The sequence below is a fragment of the Polyodon spathula genome, chromosome 5 (genome assembly GCF_017654505.1).
Source record: "Polyodon spathula isolate WHYD16114869_AA chromosome 5, ASM1765450v1, whole genome shotgun sequence".
Classification (NCBI taxonomy): Eukaryota; Metazoa; Chordata; class Actinopteri; order Acipenseriformes; family Polyodontidae; genus Polyodon; species Polyodon spathula.
In genome coordinates, this window is record NC_054538.1 from 51758303 (window position 1) to 51778861 (window position 20559).

At 37.3% G+C, this 20559-nt stretch overlaps 1 protein-coding gene across 1 annotated transcript in view; it reads right to left on the reverse strand.

The window, feature by feature from the left end:
• The window catches only part of LOC121316043 (polypeptide N-acetylgalactosaminyltransferase 2), a 118460-nt gene that overhangs the window by 60579 nt on the left and 37322 nt on the right, over positions 1-20559 (reverse strand). The window contains exons 2-3 of the mRNA XM_041250745.1: positions 10616-10709; positions 1914-2067 (exon numbers count right to left, since the gene is read on the reverse strand). Coding sequence (XP_041106679.1) covers positions 1914-2067; positions 10616-10709 — 248 coding nt within the window. The remainder of the gene's footprint in view (positions 1-1913; positions 2068-10615; positions 10710-20559) is intronic.

Consider the following 20559-nt stretch of genomic DNA (forward strand, 5'->3'; position numbering starts at 1 on the left):
TCCCATTCAGTAATGGTTGTCATTCTCTTTTCAGGGAACCAGGGTTATGGTAACAACCTAACGTTACCATTACTGCAGCTAATGAGAAATTATGGTAACAATAATTTTTCTGTGCAAGGTCTGTTTGTCAAAATGTTTAAAAAAAAAAAAAAAAAACAGATAATGTATAATAACAATGATGTATGTAGTTGAAATAAAGTAACCCCTTCAAATTACATAAAGTAAATGCAATGCCTTTCAGTGTTTCATATACAAATTTCAAGTATAGAAACACTTTTTATAAAATTACTAAACACGGTCATTTTTTTTTTATTTCATTCCATTTTTGTGGCATATAAATAGTTTACACAATCTAGTCATGAAAAACATTCCCAACAGACAATCTGAAGCTGTAGGATCCATCCACATGAGGATGCCAGACACAGACATGTGTAAGGACTCCAATAAGCCTGTCTCTAAGGAATATCCAGCATATTATCTGCTCAAGGAGGAGCCTGACAATGTCAGGGGGAAAAAAAAAAAATAAAAATGAATAACTGACTCCATTATAGAAGCAAAAAGGGAAAGCAGGAAAGATCCAGTGCAACAGCGACTCTCTACCTTTTCTAAGATGGACACCACCTTGATGCTAATGACATTTTTCTACACCAGGTGTGTAGCTAGGAATAGATTTTTACTGAGGCAAAAATCTAATTTGTCTAAAAAAAAAACCCTGCATATCCTGTATAATGTTACAAAGGTGAAAGTTATCATCTATAAAGGAGGAGTGAGAAGACACACTGAGCTCAAGATACTATACATATAACCCTCCCACAAACACACAAACACCCTCATAAATGACTTTTTTTTTAAAAAAATTTTAAATGAAGACATTTATTTCAACAAAAGCACATTTATTTATCAAATCGAGATTATGCCACTTGCTTGAGCAGGTAAACCACCACCACCACCACCACCAACAATAATAATAAAGAAATGTTAATTTACTTAAGTAAATAAAATTAGTCAGTATGTCACCATATGTTTTGGCTTATCTGACCCAACTTAGAAAACACAACCAAGAAAGAAGAACTAAGCAATATGTGTTAAACAATCATCTAAATATGCCCAATTTATTCTTGTTTTAAAAATCTGTACACTACTAAATGAAACTGCCCGAGAAAAAAAAAACACACAACATAATAATAGTATGTAATATCTGTCTTGTTCAGCCTTATACAACTCAATTTGAAACGACTGTTGTGTTGGAAGACAAAGTTTGCTTTGTGTATTAATATTGTTTTGGGAACATCAATTTTTGTATACCTTGACATGAAAAATAAAAAAAACTGTTTTCATTAATGTAAATTCATTGTTTGTACTTGGTTTAACTTCGGAAAAGCTGAGCTTTGAATACTGTCCTGCTATTGTATATTATTATTATAATATGCAAGAACTGCCACGGTGGGACCTTCTAAAATTCACCAGATTTGACATAAGAGCCAATGACCACGAAACTACAAACTTTGACATATCACTTTCCTTAAACCCATTCCACACTTGTCTCCTTGAATTTCTTTACCTTCCAGTGTTCTCCTACCATCCAAACCAGTCAGAACTTCTACTCTTAGTACATTCTAACAAGTTCATTGCAGCTGATGCTTTCTCAGTGAGATGTGAGAAACAATGATTTGCTTTCTAGGCATTAAGACACCCAAACAAGATGACCAGAAAAAGTACATCCTTAGAATCTTCTACTCTTCTATGATTTAAGTGTGCTACAGACATATGTACTTAGGTCTCCACAATACTCCCATTGCTAGGGGTTATGCACTCCATGTAAAATGATGTAGACATCACTGAATGTGTGTTGTTACCCAACACAGATTACTATTGTACTTGCTTGCCATATATAGTTTCATGCTTGAACTTACTGATCATGTCTTGTGTCTGGTACACCTCTATCCATTTGTAGCTTGTCACTCTCAACTTGGTTAAATTTATTGCGAGCATAAGGATCCTGGCCAGGTCTGACTACAGTTGCACCAACATACAAATCCTGGTTAAAGTCCTGCCACCTCATTTTCCCTGTAATGACAGAAAAACACAAATACATTTTCAGAACTGCTGATTTACGGATTGAATTTTACACTTTTTTATATTCTTGAACAGCATTTCATACTGCACCAGCACATTGTTTTCTGAAAAGAAAATATAAACCAAGCACGAAATATGATAAAGTACATAATGCTAACAAAATAATTCCAGTAAACTTTAACCATCATTTAAGTCTCAAATGTTCCTTTTGACAAACTCACACATTATGGTAAAAGTTGAAATAGATTTTTTACAAGGAGGACATTGAAAACACACAGGAATAGCAGACATTAAAACATGTAGCAAAATAAATAGCAAACACTAAAACATGTTTTATTTCATTTTTTCAGAGAAACTTTTTTTTTTTCCCCAAAAAAAATGCAGTCGGCAACTCAAACTCCCAGAAGCAACTTGTGCGTCGGAAGGATGTGTTCCTTCAACAGGCAGTGCAGCACAGAAGAGGGGGCAAAATTCATCCTCCAGTTTTATTGTTTACAAATAAGAAAACATGTCATGCAAGTAACATAATGAAGTAAAAGGAGGGAGGGAAGGAGGGTGGGATAGGTGTGTGCAGTTCATTATCCTATAAACAACCTTAATCCTTAATCTTCGTCTTCTTGCCTTGTCTGATGAACTCCACAAACAAAGTGGACGATACCAAAGGATGTAGAAAAAAGGGGTGGTAGGTTAGGTGTTATTGAAAGCCACAGATCACAGGAGTGAGCAAAGGTAGACTGAGAGCAAGACACATTTATGTTAGAATTAGGCTTGCTACTATTAGATTTTTATTTTTGTTGCCAAATCGACGATTAATATCAACGTTTATTTTTGAAAGAATTTACCGTTTTTTTCTCATTTTCCAATTCAAGCAGAGAATGGGTGAAATCGACCTTTATGCTTTAAAAAAAAAAGCCATTGAGAAACGTCTTTTTAACGAAGCCCCTTGATCATATTCATCATGCATCAAAACCATGGTTACCAAAATTCTAACTGAAATAACGTTTGGTCACAGCAGAGCTATACCCTGTATAGATATAGATCCTACACAAATTAAAAAATTGTCTTAAAACAAACGACAGAAAACTTTTATAACAAATTTACAAGCAAAAATAATATGCACAGAACAAAGCATTAGATACTGAACAAAACTAACTTGCACTTTTTATTCAGAGTCTGAGCTCCCCCTCCTGCTTCAGTCTCAGCACAACTGGAAGGCAAGGCAGAAGGGCATTCTGCCGCTGAGACTTCAACCATCGGTCAGGGTATTGTGCACAACATTCATTAAGTGTTTTCCTCTTGCACTCCATTTTCAAATCAAAATAGTAACTGTCACGCTATACATAGCAAAAGCCTACCTACACCTTTGCCCGCTAATTTCAAAAGTAGGCACTTTGAATGACAGGCACTTGAGCTAGCAAATGAAAGTGCACAGTCGGTACAGGTCTTGATGATTGACAGTCATTTAAACGAATGAGAGCATTCTGGCGCTGCTTCAGTCAATGAGATCTGTCAGAACTGGGTGACCACTGAGAACTGACAGCGACACCTCGCCATTCAGAGTGGATCAGAGATGGGACAGACAGTAAGTATAAAACCTTAGCAAACTATAGATGACTTCTAAATTTTTATTTTTGGTACGAATAAAAGTGGTTTTACTGACGTTTATCCTATATAAATTTATTTTGGTCGCACACTCCTTTTTTTGGGGAATTCAAAGTTTAACCACTTTTACCGATTAATATCGAAAAGTAGCAAGCCTAGTTATAAAATGTTTAATAAAGGTCTCGAAAGAGACCCAGGTAGTAGCATTGCAGATGTCCTGAATTGGGACAGATTATAATTTTGCCCATGTGGTAGCCACTACCCTTACTGAGTGGGCATTGATAGGTCCTGGAACTGGTTTCTTATCAAGGCTAGAACAGAACTCGATACAAGATGTGATCTAGTTATCTTTAGAGACAGGTTTGCCCAGAGTTTGTGACAAGAGACAAAAAGTTGTCCTAGTGGTCTAATATTGATAGTCCTGTGAAAGTAGAAATGCAGGGCTCTCCAGTCATCAATTAGGTGGTGTCTGGCCTCCTCCTCACATTTAAAGTTTTTTTTTTTTTTTTTAATTTAGTAGTTGCCAATTATTTTTATAATTTTCTCCCTAATTTGGGATAGCCAATTATTTTTAAGCTCAGCTCATCACTACCACCCACACCGCACTGACTTGGGAGCAGCTAAGACAAACACACACTGTCCTCCCACTCTTTTTACACACTGCAGGCCCACCATGCAGCCACCTCAGAGCTACAGCATCAGAGGACAACGCAGTTCTTGGCAGCTTACAGGCAAGCCCATAGGCGCCCGGCCAGACCACAGGGGTCGCTGGTGCACAGTGAGCCGAGGACACCCTGGCCGACCTAAGCCCCTTCCTCTGGGCGGCGCTCGGCCAACTGCACCCTGGGAGCTCCCATCTACGGTCGGCAGTGGAATAGCATGGACTCGAACCGGTAATGTCCAGGCTATAGGGCCCATCCTGCACTCCACACGGAGCACCTTTATTTGATGTGCCACTCGGGAGCCCCACAGATTTATTAAGTTTTTGGGTAATCAGGAAGCATCATGAGCTGATCCAGATGGAATTCTGCTACCACCTTTGGTAGAAACTGGGGATTAGACCTGCAGACAATCCTGTCCTTGAAAGACTGGAAGTAAGGTGCATCAATGACCAGTGCTTGGAGCTCACTTACCCTTCTTGCTGATGTCACTGTCACTAGAAATGCTGTTTCAGTTGGGCTCAAAACGGTGGTCCCATAAATTTATTAAGTACCGGGCTGAGGCTCCACTGTGGAATTATATGTTTCCTTGGGGTCCTTAGGTGATTATCCCCCCAAACAAATCTAGACACCACAGGGTGGAAACCTACCGGGTGATCTTCCCACCCAAGTAAAATACTGGACATTGCAGAGATATGCACCTTGCAGGAGAACAGAGAAAGCCCATTGTGGAACAGGTGGCTGAGGTAAGATAAGGATTTAGATAGAGATCTCTGCATGAAGAGACAAGAAAAATGTTAAGTACAAATATTCTGAGAGAAAGTCACAGTCACTAAAAACACACCAAAGTTTGCAGTCGGCATTTTGTTAAGAAAGACTTAACTGAACCAACAGGCTGCCGGAGGCTGCATCAAGGCGCTGTTCCAAATCTGCTTGACTGGAATCAGTACTCTTTGCCAGCCCAAAGGCTCGGTGTGTGGGACCGAAGAGAAGAGCCAGTACAGAGTCCAGAAAAAAAGGAGTGTACTTCTGCGGTGCAGTGTCACCATTACTGTTCGAAGCCCGAGTCATCAGCACTTGATCTGTCAATTTCTAAAAATGAGAAGTTGTCAAATGAGATCAAGGTATTACAGTTAAAGTTTTGGTCTCCAAAGTTTTGCAGGCTCCAACGAGGACTTCCGATTCTACATACGGATAGTATTATTCACTTAATATAAGCAAAAACTATTTTGTATTAATTTAGAGTTTATATAATATTAGTGCATGTTTCTGGTCAAGTGTGTTTATATGCACACATTTGTATACTGGATGTTAGCTACTTAAACTTGTAGCATGCAAATATCTACAAATGCTCACAGTAGATTTTTTTTAATGCTAATGTCATGAAACTACAATTGTGTATTCATTGTTATTCTTTTATACAGAACAGGTTTGCAAGCTACAAGAACTGGAACTCTTAACTTTACACCCTACTATTAAACTGTGCGGCTTCTCATTCGTCAAGGACTTAAAACAGTGAGTCCCTGATTTCTGGTGTCACCTCACCTTTGTTTGACACCAAAAGAAGAAGGTGAGTTTGGAGAGTACTTTCATTAGAATAATAAAAATAATAACCTTTATTTTATATAGTGCCATTTATATAGCACATCTCAAAGCGCTTTACAACAGAAAACACAACAACAGGCTCATACATAACCACAGTAGACAGCACATTAAAAACACAGCACACATACAAGTTAAACAAATGCATAATAAAAAGTAGGCTGGATTGCCAATTTTAAAAAAAAATTGTGTAACGGGGGAGATCTGTGCTGACTCTGCTGGCGTGTTCATAGTGCTGCAGGAAGAGGGCAGCGGTTGTCCAACACCCGCCCCGCGGTCACAGCAGTGACACAGAGGTAGGAGAGAGGGTGTGTGGCTTTCCCTCCGAGTGGCCAGCTCTTGGGGGAATTGCTAGCCCTATAAAATAACACTCTGCTGTTCCCTCAGGTCTGCCCTCTTAGAAGCGCTGTTCCGGGACTACGAATGGCCGGGAGAAACCAATCCGGGAGGAACAAGAGAGTGGTAGCTGGGAAACATTGGGCAGGACCCTGAAGTACTGTGTGTGTAAAAGGCTGAGGGAGCGGGGAGTGTAGGGCGTGACCCGGGTCGTGCGGGTAACGACGACCGGGGTAAAACTGCAAAGTGCAGCACCTTTTGTTTGTAGTTTTATTACAGTGTTTTATTTTCCTTTTTTCTTTCTCTTCTTGTTTTTCCACTTATTATTTGCGCACCTGCGAGTACGCCCGCAACTGTCTCAAGTACCAGGATTGGTATTTCCATGGTCCCGTCTATCACTGTTGATAGTGAGGCTATGGACAACAGCACCCTCTGCGGGTTAAAACAAATCACTGACAAGTCAGAAAAAAAATAAAACTGGGCACCTGTGTGGTATTCCAATTACACCTGTCTGTCTCCCGTGTGTCAGTGAATTACCCACCACCCTTCCACATATGTTTTAAAACCTTTTTTTAAATTAAAGGAGGGTATCAATCCTTTCTTCCCGATAGTATCCATCTTGGGCTGTTTAAAAAGAGGCTCCTTATGCCCTGCAATTGTCCTCATTGGTAAGGTTCTAAGTGTTAACATCAGAGATGATGAAATCATTCTCAGAAAAACATCTGCATTTGTGTATTAAGGTGGACTTTCTAGACTCACTGAAGCATCATCATCATGGGCGGAGTCAATGACATCATCACCTCCCAGGCTAGGTGCATCCACAGAGCAGTATTGCTCCTGTGCACTCAAGGGTGTTGTAGTACCAGAAACTGATGCCTATTTTGCATCCTTAAACTACTTTAGCCAATGAAAAAAAAAAATAAAAAATCAGATCTTTGGTTACAGGAGACATCATTACCTGTGCAGGAGTCAGCTGAGCAGCCCTGGCTGGAATCTCAGTCATGGCTGCTTCTGTTTTGGCAGGTGTGTCTTTCTTCTTGCTACTGTGGTAATATGTACATTTACTAGACCGTTTCTCTGGGGGAGACATGGCAGTCTTTTATTTGTTGCTCTTGATGAGGATGAAAAACGGGTTTTGTCACATCGCAGAGTTTGGGGCGAAGGCACCCCACCCCTTTGTGTTAGCATGTCCAACATTTCAGCACACATTAAACATAAATCCCAATTACAGGGCAGTGAAAGTTGGGAACCATACTGAGAACACATAGGCATGGGGAAGACAACACACTGACAAAAAAGGGAACTAACAACGATTTTCGAAGCTTAAAAAATTTTTATATATATATATATATATATATATATAAGATATATATGTGTGTGTGTTGTGTATGTATGTGTATGTTTTCACATACATACATACATACAAAGTGTATTAAAAAAAAAAAATTTTTAAAAAACCTCAGTACTTACGATATGCCTATGGGTTCAAGTGTCTTCTACCCAAGCACACAGACCTGAGAATTTTTACTGATACTAAATGTATGGTCACACCACGTTTCTTTTTGCAAAGAAAAAAAAATTTATTTTTATTATATATATATATATATATATATATATATATATATATATATATATATATATATATATATATATATATATATATATATATATATATATACACACACACACACACACACACAGTACTGTGCAAAAGTTTTAGGCAGGTGTGAAAAATGCTGTAAAGTAAGAATGCTTTCAAAACAAAATGCAAAGTGAGTGAACAGAAGAAAAATCTACATCAAATCAATATTTGGTGTGACCACCCTTTGCCTTCAAAACAGCATCAATTCTTCTAGGTACACTTGCACACAGTTTTTGAAGAAACTCAGCAGGTAGGTTGGCCCAAACATCTTGGCGAACTAACCACAGTTCTTCTGTGGATTTAGGCAGTCTCAGTTGCTTCTCTCTCTTCATGTAATCCCAGACAAACTAGATGATGTTGAGATCAGGGCTCTGTGGGGGCCATACCATCACTTCCAGGACTCCTTGTTGTTCTTTACGCTGAAGATAGTTCTTAATGACTTTTGCTCTATGTTTGGGGTCGTTGTCGTGCTGCAGAATAAATTTGGGGCCAATCAGATGTCTCCCTGATGGTATTGAATGATGGATAAGTATCTGCCTGTACTTCTCAGCATTCAGGAGACCATTAATTCTGACCAAATCCCCAACTCCATTTGCAGAAATGCAGCCCCAAACTTGCAGGGAACCTCCACCATACTTCACTGTTGCCAGTTGGAGAATTACAGAACTTGGTTGCATCTTTGGGTCACTAAGTCTCCAAATCTACAATTAGATGCCACCTCCATGCCAATAGCCAATCTGGAAGGATTGCCAGAAAAAAAGCCTGAGAGCAAACAACAAATGTAAGCGTCTGGAGTTTGCTAAACGGCATTGGCACTTGGATTGGAACCGGGTGCTATGGTCAGATGAGACGAAAATAAAGCTTTTTGGCCATGCACACCAGCAGTGGGTTTGGCGTCAAAAGAAGGATGCTTATGCAGAAAAGAACCTCATACCTACTGTAAAATATGGTGGTGGATCTTTGATGTTATGGGGCTGTTTTGCTTCCACTGGTCCTGGGGTCCTTGTTAAGGTCAACAGCATCATGAACTCTACCAAGTACCAGGACATTTTAGCCAATAACCTGGTTGCCTCTGCCAGGAGGCTGAAACTTGACCACAAGTGGATCTTCCAGCAAGACTGCCCCCAAGCACACATCAAAATCCATAACGAAAGTTAATTGACCACAAAATCAACATTTTGCAATGGCCATCTCAGTCTCCGGACTTGAATCCCATTGAAAACCTGTGGTTTGAATTGAAGAGGGCAGTCCATAAGCGCAGACCGAAGAATATCAAGGATCTGGAAAGAGTCTATATGGAGGAATGGTCTAAGATCCCTTCCAATGTGTTCTCCAATCTCATAAAAAAAAAATATAGAAAAAGGCTCAGTGCCACTATCCTTGCAAGGGGAGGGTGCCAATAAATTGTGAAAAATAATACATTTTTTTGGAAATAAATGTATAATTTGAGAAATGTGTAATTTTGGTTTATTTCCTTGAATTATTAATAAAGTACAATATATTCCACATGTTGGAGAATTACAATATAGCTCATTACCTGTGTTGTTTATTTTTATACAGACTTTTTTTATAACATCTTTATCAAGGGTGCCAGTAATTTTGGAGGTGCCTATATATGCTGTATCTCTGTACAAGTATGTGCAAAGTAACAAAACTGCTGTGCAGTTGTACTGGCTTCTTCTCATACTGGAAATCAAAATACTAGCAAGTAAACAAACAAACAAAAAAAAACCTAAAGCAGAAAACAATGGAATTAACAGTTTTTTCTACATTCCAAGATTCCAGCTGTATTTATGTATCTGAAAGCTAATCAAATTAGGAATATGGTCAGCAGTCGATGACCAAAACAATGGAGGTAGAGCTCTCTGGATCGCATCGGATGCCATCTTCACAGTGTCCAAAGTAAAGCAAAGAAAATCTTTTACTCTGTCTTTTGCTGATATATTTGTAATGTGGGACCTTTGTCGTGTCATTTTCTGGCAAAATCAGTTAATGTTCCCTTGATCCTCAGTGTGATCCAACATGTTTTCCTCTCCTTCTCTGTTAACGGCAATATTATTTCATATTACATGCCGATATGTGGTGATACGTTTTATGCATAAAATTGCGTGGGATTCCATGGGGTGCAGACGAGGGGTTTTATGGAAGAGGGACACTGACTTTGGCATCAAAAATGATTATATCAATGACAAGTAAGAGATCAGTTTGTTTCTCCTGACCCAAGCAACATGGAGGCTGTGAGTTCACTTTGCGTGTGGAGTTTGTTTTATGCAAGTCATTTTTAATTAATAAAATCTTAAATCCCTTTGTTTTTTTGTTTTTTTTTAACAATTTCTCACATGCTGGTTTGACCAACAGTGTTCTTGGACTCACTTCTAAGATGTATCAGATGCCAAGTTCTGTTGGAAATGAGCAAAATGTACCAGACGGAAAAATGCTGAATGCTTAAGAAATAAATAAACTTAATAAATCAAATCCATCTTTCTTGGAGAGGAAATATCATAAGAACCAGTCTGGCTTACTCCAAGAAGTTCTTTGTTGCCTGTCTAATTTATTCCTCTCAGCCAATGACAATTGTTAGTTATTTTCAGATCTCTGGTCTAAATAATAATAATAATAATAATAATAATAATAATAATAATAATAATTTTCCATTTAAGTTGCTTACAAATTTACTAAACAACAAAACTACACATACCTGGAGGTAGCGTCTCCAAACTGTGCGCTTTGTCTTCTGCATTGCTAATGTGCGTTTCTTTCCTTTTCAAAGACTCAATGCCATTCCAGTCATCCTGAAAAAACAAAACAAAAAATCATTCAAGAATTCAGGTGACAGCGATTCAGGTGACAGTGACAATGATAGTTAGTACTTGCAATAACGGCTTTTTCTTCGACAAACAATTATCATTTTGGCCTCTGAACATTTAGAAATTTTCCACAGCAAGTAAAACAATCTTCAATTGACATTCTACTCTTATCCTGTCCAGTTCCTTTGTATATATATAAAAAAAGAATCCCCTGATAATGATGTGCCAACAAACCCATTAGAAGTGCAATCTGCTACCAGTTTCCTAATTGAATATCAGACGGGTAATAAATCGAGTCAGAGAACTTTTTTTTTTTTTGGCTTTTAAATAAGTGTAGGAAGCCTCATCCCAAAATACAACTGAAACTGTATGTGTGAATATTATCGTCGTGATAATATATGCATTAAGAAAAAGTTATTAAAAAAAGCAATGTTACTTTGCTAGTAATACAATACATACGTAAAGCTCCAAATAGGGCACCAGGATGATAACAGACCAATGAATGTTCAACTGAAGCTCATAAATTTAAAAAGCCATGCTAGTCAATTACATGTGCACTAGTTTGTGTTTTAGAATAAGTTGATAAAGTTGCTACAACACAAATTATACCAATACATGAGCAAAACAATCTACCAATTGATTACATTTCCAGGTTTTTTTTTTTTTTTTTTTTCTAAAATTAAAAAAATAAAAAATAAAAAATAAAAAAAATTAAAAAGCAAGCCTTAATTTTTCATTTACAAGCTAAATGCACAAACGAGATTGCAACATGTTAAGCAACTAATATTTCTTAAAGCTATAATGAAAAATAATGTATTTTATGCTGGACACTATTACAATTGTTATCCATAAATACTACATTAACAAAGGGGAGTTGCTTCTCCTTCTAAATCAAAAAGACTCATGATTTAAAAGCACATTTAGTGATTTCTTTTAGTTTTTAAAAAGGAGAGTAGAAAAGCCAAAGTAAAATACCAAAAAAAAAACAACAAAAAAAAACAGAAGCCCTAGTTATGTCTTATATTAAAAGCACACCACACGTACTGTACAATTACTATGGTGCATAGACCATTCATTTAGTGCATTAGGCATGTAAAGCATGACTGTAAAATCTGCACAGCAATCTCTTGTTCTAGAAATAAATACATATATTTATTAAGTGAGGGTGACTGTCTTGTCTTAAACAGATCTAAAACTATTTAGGTCACCTGTTGTAAATGAGCTGAAAGCATCCCTGTCAATAAATTAGCTGCTAGTTTATTCATATGGTCGAGATTCTCAACGTGTTATTAATCTTACTGCAGTATGAGAACGCTACCATTTTTATTTTATTTTTACTACGCTCATTTAGGCTGGAAAATTATACATTTACACAACAATGCAGCGTGTGCACACTATTATTACACCGTGTAACAATTTTTTTTTTTTTTTTTTTTTTTGTTCCTGGGTAGTAAGCGTTATTTCCTAATTGCTTATGCCTCAAAAGTATAGAAAATGGCTATTTATTCCCCACAAACTTTGTTTTTGTGACCAGGACAGTGATATTTCAAAATATCACTATTTTCAATGGTATAGAATATGCAGATTTGTAGGTTTTTTGTTTTAAAGTATGTAGAGTACCATATGAATCTGAAGCTTATCACATGTTCAGTTTCCAAAATTCATTATGCACCATCTCTATGCTACTCCCAATGATCTGTTGCTGCAAAGTTTAGTTATTTTCCATATCTGTGTTTATATGGATACCCAAACATGGCCCCTGAAAGCATGGAACTTTTTTTTTTTTTACCTTTATCTTTTTATATAGCATGTTACAACCATGCAGAACTTCTCAAAAACAGCTTGCTTGTTTAGTTTTGTGTTTGGAGCTAAACATACAGCGTTTGGCAGTTTTGAGACATCTGAAGAAAACAACAAAGGACAAATATACTTACAACAAAGCACTGCAGTACTGCATTAAGAAACAACTACAGGCTGTGAGAAATGTCAACTTGACCATTATCAAATTAATCTTAATGTGGATGTTCCAGCTACTGCCTATGCATTGTACCACAACTAAACACACATTGGTTCTCAGAAATGATTCACATGTACATCATTTGTTGTGGAGATATGCTGGGAATCACTGTTTTTTGTCTTTTGAACCCAGTCAAGTCTCTCTGTTCCCTGAAATGTAATACACATAATGTAGTAGAAGCCCAGTACAAAATAGAGTGAGCAATCAGTCATGCAAGATCTTAGTTTAATAAACCACTACACAGAAATCCTGTATAAAAAAAAAAAAATCAGAATTTGATGAAACTTTCATTCTTGCATACCTCCTAAAGCAAACCAAGATTAAGGACATCCATGGCATTTATTTTTATTTATTTTTTGCCTGTTAAATGATTCGTGACAGTAGTGGAGATCCACACCAAAATAAACTATGGAGCTCCAGTTCTGTTATTTAATAAGCACTCACAATGCGGAAAAAGCCACAACCAAGGGACTCCAGCCAAAACGAGCAATAAAAAAATAAACTGAAGCCAGAACACAAAAAGCTATTCTCTTTAAGCTATTGAGCTAGATTCCTTTATTAAATTTTATTTTTAAAATATTTACCAAGCAAGCTTTAAGTTCATTTTAATTATAAAATGGCAGGCAAGTCCAATGTAATTCAGCAACAAAGAAAATAAGCCTTCTATCTTAAATCTTTTCCCCTTTTAACATTTTCTGTGGTGAAACATAAGCCCAGTTCACACTTGCATTTCTATACCGGTATCGTTGCGGAACAGTATCGCAACGTCTGTTCACACTAGAGTTGTTACCAGCATTGTACCGGTATAAGCGTATCGATAAGAAACACAAATGAGCACGTTTAGTACGTACAGCTGCAACATGACTCGAAGCACTTATTGTGGACAGGTGGATCGGTACCATAACTGCACAGATTAGTCTGAGGCATGCGCACACTTACACCAAAGATAATTACCAAGACTCTCAACTCTGTATTTACCTCCGCCATGCTTGTTTAATTATTGTTTCTGTATTATTATTTTTTTTAATATTTACAGATAAGTTACAGTTGTAAATTACCAAAGTATAATTGAAATACATGGTTAAAAACTAAAAACATAAAAAAACTGACGGTTAATGCCAATAAATCCAAGGTTTTATAATTGCACCCGTCTACTCTGCTGTGTGAAACGCTCATCTGTTTTCTGCACATATGACACATCTGGTACTACATTCACAAAATTTCCTTTTTTGTATAAATTACGGCATGTCATCACTACCACGGGTTATGTTTTTCGTCAAGACATCCAGGGCCGGGGAAAAAAAAAAATAAAAAAAAATAAAAAAAAAAAATCGATAAACTCAGAGCAGCTCAATCCGACACTCTATTGACTGTCAATAGAAAATCTTCTGCTGAGCTCTCTATATCCCACAACCCTTTCCCTTTACAATCACTTTGAAGGAGCTACAGAGTTCAGTGGCTGGGAGTGAAGTAATGGTGCATCAGTCAACCATATCAAGAGCTCTGCATAACACTGGCCTGTATGGGAGGGTGGCAAGAATGAAGCCGTTAATCAAAAAGTACCATCTGAAAGAGCGTCTGGAGTTTGCCAGAAAGCATGAGAGTGACCCAGCTGCGATGTGGGAAAAGGTTTTGTGGTCAGATGAGACCAAGATAGAACTTTCTGGCCAAAACTCAAAGCTCTGTGTGGCACAAACCTAATACTGCCCATGTCTCAAGACACACCATCCCCATGCTGTGGGGATGCTTGTCATCAGCAGGGACTGGGCATCTTGTTACAATTGAAGGAAGAATGGATGGAGCAAAATACTGCAAGAGAATCTGCTTCAGTCTGCTAAAAAACTGAAGCTTGGGAGGAAATTCACCTTTCAGCAGGACAATGATCCCAAGCACAAGGCCAAAGCAACATTGGAGTGGCTCAAGAACAATAAGGTGAACGCCCTACAGTGGCCCAGTCAAAGTCCTGATCTCAATCCCATTGAGAATCTGTGGCACTATTTGAAAATTGCGGTCCACAAGAGTCGTCCAACCAACCTGAACAACCTGGAGCAAATCTGCCAAGAAGAATTGGCCAAAATCACTCCGGCACTGTGTGCAAAGCTGGTACATATTTACCCCAAAAGGCTTAAAGCTGTTATTGCAGCGAAAGGTGGCTCTACCAAATATTAATGTGTGGGGGTTGAATACTTATGCAAGCAAGATATTTCAGTTTTTTTATTTTTCTTAAAAATATTTCCCAACATAAAACCAATGTCACCTTCCAATAATTGATTTTGAGTTTCAGTGTTTTAAAATAAAATATCAAACAGAATGAAATTTCAATTTTGTTAAGTGTGTTATGTTTTGTTTGGCAGGTAAACAGCATAGCTGTCCTGTGTGTTAGTCAGGGACCTGCCAGTGTTTACTTAGTGCTCCGAGGGAGCTAGGGTTTTGTTTGTTTGTTTCTTTTGTATTTTGAATTGAAGACCTCTGGATCACAAACCCAAATTACGGCCAGTCTGTTCACTATAACTATAATTATAAAATAAATTGTACACAAACACACAGTTGTAGTATAAAGTTTACATACCCCAATACATTTATACATTTCTAGGAATTTCTCAAACAAATTATAGGAAAAATATTTGGTAGTAAAAGTTTTGTTTTTGTGGATGAGGAAAAACAGTTACAAGAAATAGATGTCTACAATTATTTATTTCAACGATTTTTTCCAAAACTCCAAAAATGCCAATTCAAAAGTTTTCACCTTTAGCAATAACTACCTCTTTTAAACAATTAGGATATTTGTCAATGAGCTTGATTCTTCAATACAAAATTGTTCCAGTTCATTCAAAATTCAGAAGACTTCTCTTGTGCACATTCTTCAACTCACACCAAAGATTCTCAAATTTGATTTAGACCGGGACTTTGATTAGGCCATTCCAGAACATAGATTTTATTCGTTAACCATTATGAAGTAGATTTTGACGTGTGCATTGGATCGTTGTCATGTTGGAAAGTCCAGCTGAGCTTTAAACCAATATATTTTATATATATATAAAAAAAAAAACCCATAGATGGATATTATCGCCTCCAAGCTTGACAGTTGGCATGGTGCTCTTTTCTTTGTACGCCTCATCTGACTTTCTCGAAACGTACCCAAACACCTCGATTTTTGTATCATCACTCCACAAAACCTTTGACCAGAACTCATATCCATCATCCAAATATAGTTTTGCAAACTATAAGCGATTGTTCTTGTGATGTTTTCCTAAGTGTGGCTTTTTCTTTGGCCTGTGACCATTGAGATCTTCATCATGCAATACTTGACCTGTGGTTGAAATGGAAACCCCAGTCCCATGTGCAGCCAATTCACTTTGAATATCTTTGGCAGTCAATCTCGGATTGTTATTAACCTTCCTCACAATTCTTCTACTTGTTTTTTGTGAAAGAACCTTCTTTCTTCCAGACCGAGGGAGCATTGCGACAATACCATGTGTCTTGTACTTCTTGATAATAGAAACAACAGTTGAAATTTGGATACCCCAATGCTTGGAAATTTCTTATATCCTTCTCAAGCTTTATGAGAATAAATAATTTTATAATTTTATAAGGTCTTCAGATAGTTCTTTACGTTTTCTCATATTGACTTATTGGTAATGACAGCAATCATCCTATGCCTAACCCTTTTCCAAGAATGTTCATCTATAATCCAGCATTTTCTAGACTTTTCTAGAATTGGGTTCAGCATTATCATGTTGAAATTTCTAGCATCTTGTAGACAATGCTATCATAGCATCAAAGGGTATGAATACTTTAATTAGCTTTTTGGAGTTTTTCAAACAAATTGCTGAAATAAATAATTGCAGACATCTATTTCTTGTAACTTTTTTCCTGATCCACAAAAGAAAAACTTTTGCTACAAAAGATTTTTTCCTAAAATCCTTTGGTTTTTGAGAAATTATACATTTCCATTGAGATAAGTAAACTTTTGACTACAACTGTATATTGAGCTATATATAGGGCATCCTCAATATGCCTAGGCTGGGAGTAGCACAGAGATGGTGCATAATGGCTAAAAGAACAACTTCTCAGTGTAATAGATACTTGTATGATAGATGCATCATTAGGAACTTGGGGGGCAGGTGGCCAAATCAGAAAGTTTCTCTTGATATTTACAGGTCAGGAGGAGAAATTTGGATTATGCAGCTGCTTCTTTGTAGCTATCATAATCACTTCATGTGTTGTAGTTAGGGTTTCTAGTTTTTGGTTTTTATTTTCCATCTCTCTCCCTCCCTTTAAACATTAATTAATAGTTGTTAAGCCTTAACTGAATACCAGATTGTTTAAATTAGTGACGCACTACTAGAAACTAACGCAGTGGAAATTAATATGCTGAATTTTGGCAATTAGAGCCAGAATGAAAAAACTGTTTCAAAACAGAATCAGATGAGATCAATGCACGTCATTTGTTAACTCAATCAAGACATGAAGGTAAAAAGAAACAGCTTCTTTGGTAATTGGCGTTTGATTAAGAAAGCGAATTGGCTCAAAATGTTTAAAAGGCACCTCACGTGATCAAAAATAAAACCTGAAAACCAGAAGCCCTGGTTATAGTCCAGTCTCACCACAATTGTCTAGCTGAAAGTAGAACTTGTTATTTGCATATCCAGAATTAACATTAAGAATGAAAATTATTTTTAGCACGATAAAAGGGTCACCATTAATAAATGTCAAAAAATCTAATAGGAGATAAGGAAATCGATTTTACAGCATAGGTTGGCATTCACTTACTGCAGTCCACCTTAGTAATGTAGAGGTTAGCACAGACTATTGAACCTGACATGGAAATTTAGAACTGGGTAACAAATTTAAGCCAGAACTACCAGAATAACTTTTCTTAAAAAATAATACTAATTGCAACACATTTGTAAGTGAACTTACTGCATATTGATAAAAACATTCCAGCAAGGCAGCCTTGGAATTCCACAATGTGTTGTATGATTATTCTTTATTTAACAGAGAGACAAGTCAAACACCATGTTTTTTTGTTTTTTTTGTATTAAGTGTTGCCAGATGAATTGCATATACATTATTGTACAGAAATAATGGTCTCAATATTAACAATTTTGAGAGTTCTAAAGTTAAATGTTTCAAAGCTAGTAGCCTAGTCCACAATACAGTGTTTGTTTGTGAAATGAGTAGTGGTTGCAAAACAGCTAGCTTGAAATACAGTTTGTAACTCCACTTTCCAGAGTTGATAGATAACTCCACTCAAAACAGCAGACCATTAAAAACTAAGCTGAAGTTAATTAGTTATCCATGGGTAGTCATTTTATTATGTTACTTTATGCTAACTGGAGTTGTGTTCAGCCAGAATCCATTTTGTACCAGTCTGTCATTTGTACGTGCATATTAGCACAGTACATATGGTTGCACATACTCAACTGCATATTTGGCATTTTTACCGATTCTGTATTCTCCAGCTTTTAAGAAAAAACTTAGCCATGAATCCAGGATCATGTGGGTAAATCTGGATTGGTAACTGCTGTACATCAAAGCTCATTTTCAGTAAAGGTCAGTTCCAGTTATCTTGGTTGTCAAGTACCAGAGCTGTGCTCATAGTACCTAGTAACCATGTGCATTTACTTACTGGCTCATGGGATTCCTGAGCGCACATGAATGCCAGACAGAACGTTCAGTTCCAAAAGCAGTTGCCCTGCATTGTGTTTTGTGGGGTTGTAAAAACCTGTCACAAGGACATTGGATTTGTGGATCTCAGAACTAAAGAACATCTCGTTCTCAAATGAAATGTATCAAAGCACATCTGCAGCAAGCCAATGGCAAAATCCTGCAGAGCTGATGCAAACCTAAGACAAAGCAAGGAAAACTGCAACACAGTAGTTGCGGCCTGGAGTTGTGATTATCATCTACCTTGCATGCAAATGTGCTCCCTTCTTAAATCCTGTTTTTTTTTTTTAGAATGATTATAAAAGCAAGATATAAAACAAAGGAACGCTTAGTTTGAACTGAATCTGTAAAACGCTCCCTACTTTGGTTGTTAACTCCACTTAATCAAAAAGGCCTGACAGAAAAAGAAGGCTGTGTGGTCCAATGTAAAGAAAAGGGCTTGTAACTAGGAGGTCCGGTTCAAATCCCGGCTCAGTCACTGACACTGTGTGACCCTGAGCCAGTCAGTTAACCTTGTGTCTTTCAGGTGAGACGTTGTTATATGTGACTCTACAGCTAATGTGTAGTTCACACTACCCTAGGTCTCTCTAAGTCGCCTTAGATAAAGGCATCTGCTAAAAACTATTTAGTTAAATTAATTAATTCCATTGTCTGCCAGCTGATCAGTGATTTTAAATAAAACCTTCAAAAAGCTACATTCCCCCCACACACCAAAACCTCACGAACCTGAAACTCATGATCATGCTTTTTTGTGTCAATTAGAAATAATTACTCTATAGCTTAAATTCATTGCTAAATTAAGTTTTGAAATAGTTTTTTTTAGTGTTCACACATTTGGACAATTATTCAATAAGGTTGCTCAGCTCATTAAAATTGCAGGGATAGCAGTAAGCTTGCTACTTTAATATTAAGCCAGTAAAACTCGTTAAAACGTTGAATTTCCAATAAATGAGAGTTCGACTGAAATAAACATATATAGGATAAAACGTCAGTAAAACCACTCGCTATTTTATTTTTTATACCAAAAACAATTTCAAAATCTACAGTTTGTTTGGTTTTTATACTACCTGTCTGTCCCGTCTCTGATCCACTCTGAATGGCGAGGGGTCGCTGTCAGTTCTCAGTGGTCTGTTAGTATAGTTTCAGTGTTACTGTCATTTTACCCAGTTCTGACAGATCTCATTGACTGAAGCAGCGCCAGAATGCTCTCATTCGCTTAAATGACTGTCAATCATCAAGACCTGTACCGACCGTGCACTTTCATTTGCCAGCTCAAGCGTCTGTGATTCAAAGCGCCTACTTTTGAAATTAGCGGACAAAGGTGTAGGTAGGCTTTTGCTAAGTATAGCGTGACAGTTACTAGTTTGAATTGAAAATGGGGCTCAAGAGGAAAACACTTAATAAACATTGTGCACAATACCCTGGCCGACGGCTGAAGTCTCTGCAGCAGGACCAGCGGGCCCGTCTGCCTTGCCTTCCAGTGACTCCGAATCCGGTTGATGAAGCAGGAGAGGGGGAGCTCAGACTCCGAATAAAAAGAGCAAGTTAGTTTTGTTCAACTATCTAATGTTTTGTTCTATGCATATTGTTTTTACTTGTAAATTTATGCTATAAAAGTCTGTGTAATACACTTTTATATACTGTGTTTTCTACGGTTTATGAGAGACAATTTTTAAATTTGTGTAGGATCTATGACCAAACGTTATTTCAATTAGAATGTCCTTTTTATATCTGTAAGTTTGCTACGGTTTATGAGCTACAATTTTTAGTGGGTGCGTGTAGGACTTCAGTACTACCCAACGTTATTTTCGCATTTTAATGTTTGGATCCCAACGACAAATTTCAAGAGCGCACTGTATGTTGCTGAAATTACATTACCCTTACTTAGTCCCCTTTTGTGTCAACTTTGTAACAGGCATCAGGTAGTCTGCGACTTCACCCAGTGGTCTGGTCGCCGTGCACAAGTTTTTCCTGTTCTTTACAACAGTTCTCTGAGAGCTTAAGCCAACTAAATTCTGTCGTTGACTTGTTATTCTCAAAGTACCGACCATTCGTCTAATCTCCCCGTCCACCCCTTATTATACCCTTTTTTCTCGTTTCCTGGGTCGTGTTGATGAAGGGATTGTTAAATTGTATGTGACATTTACT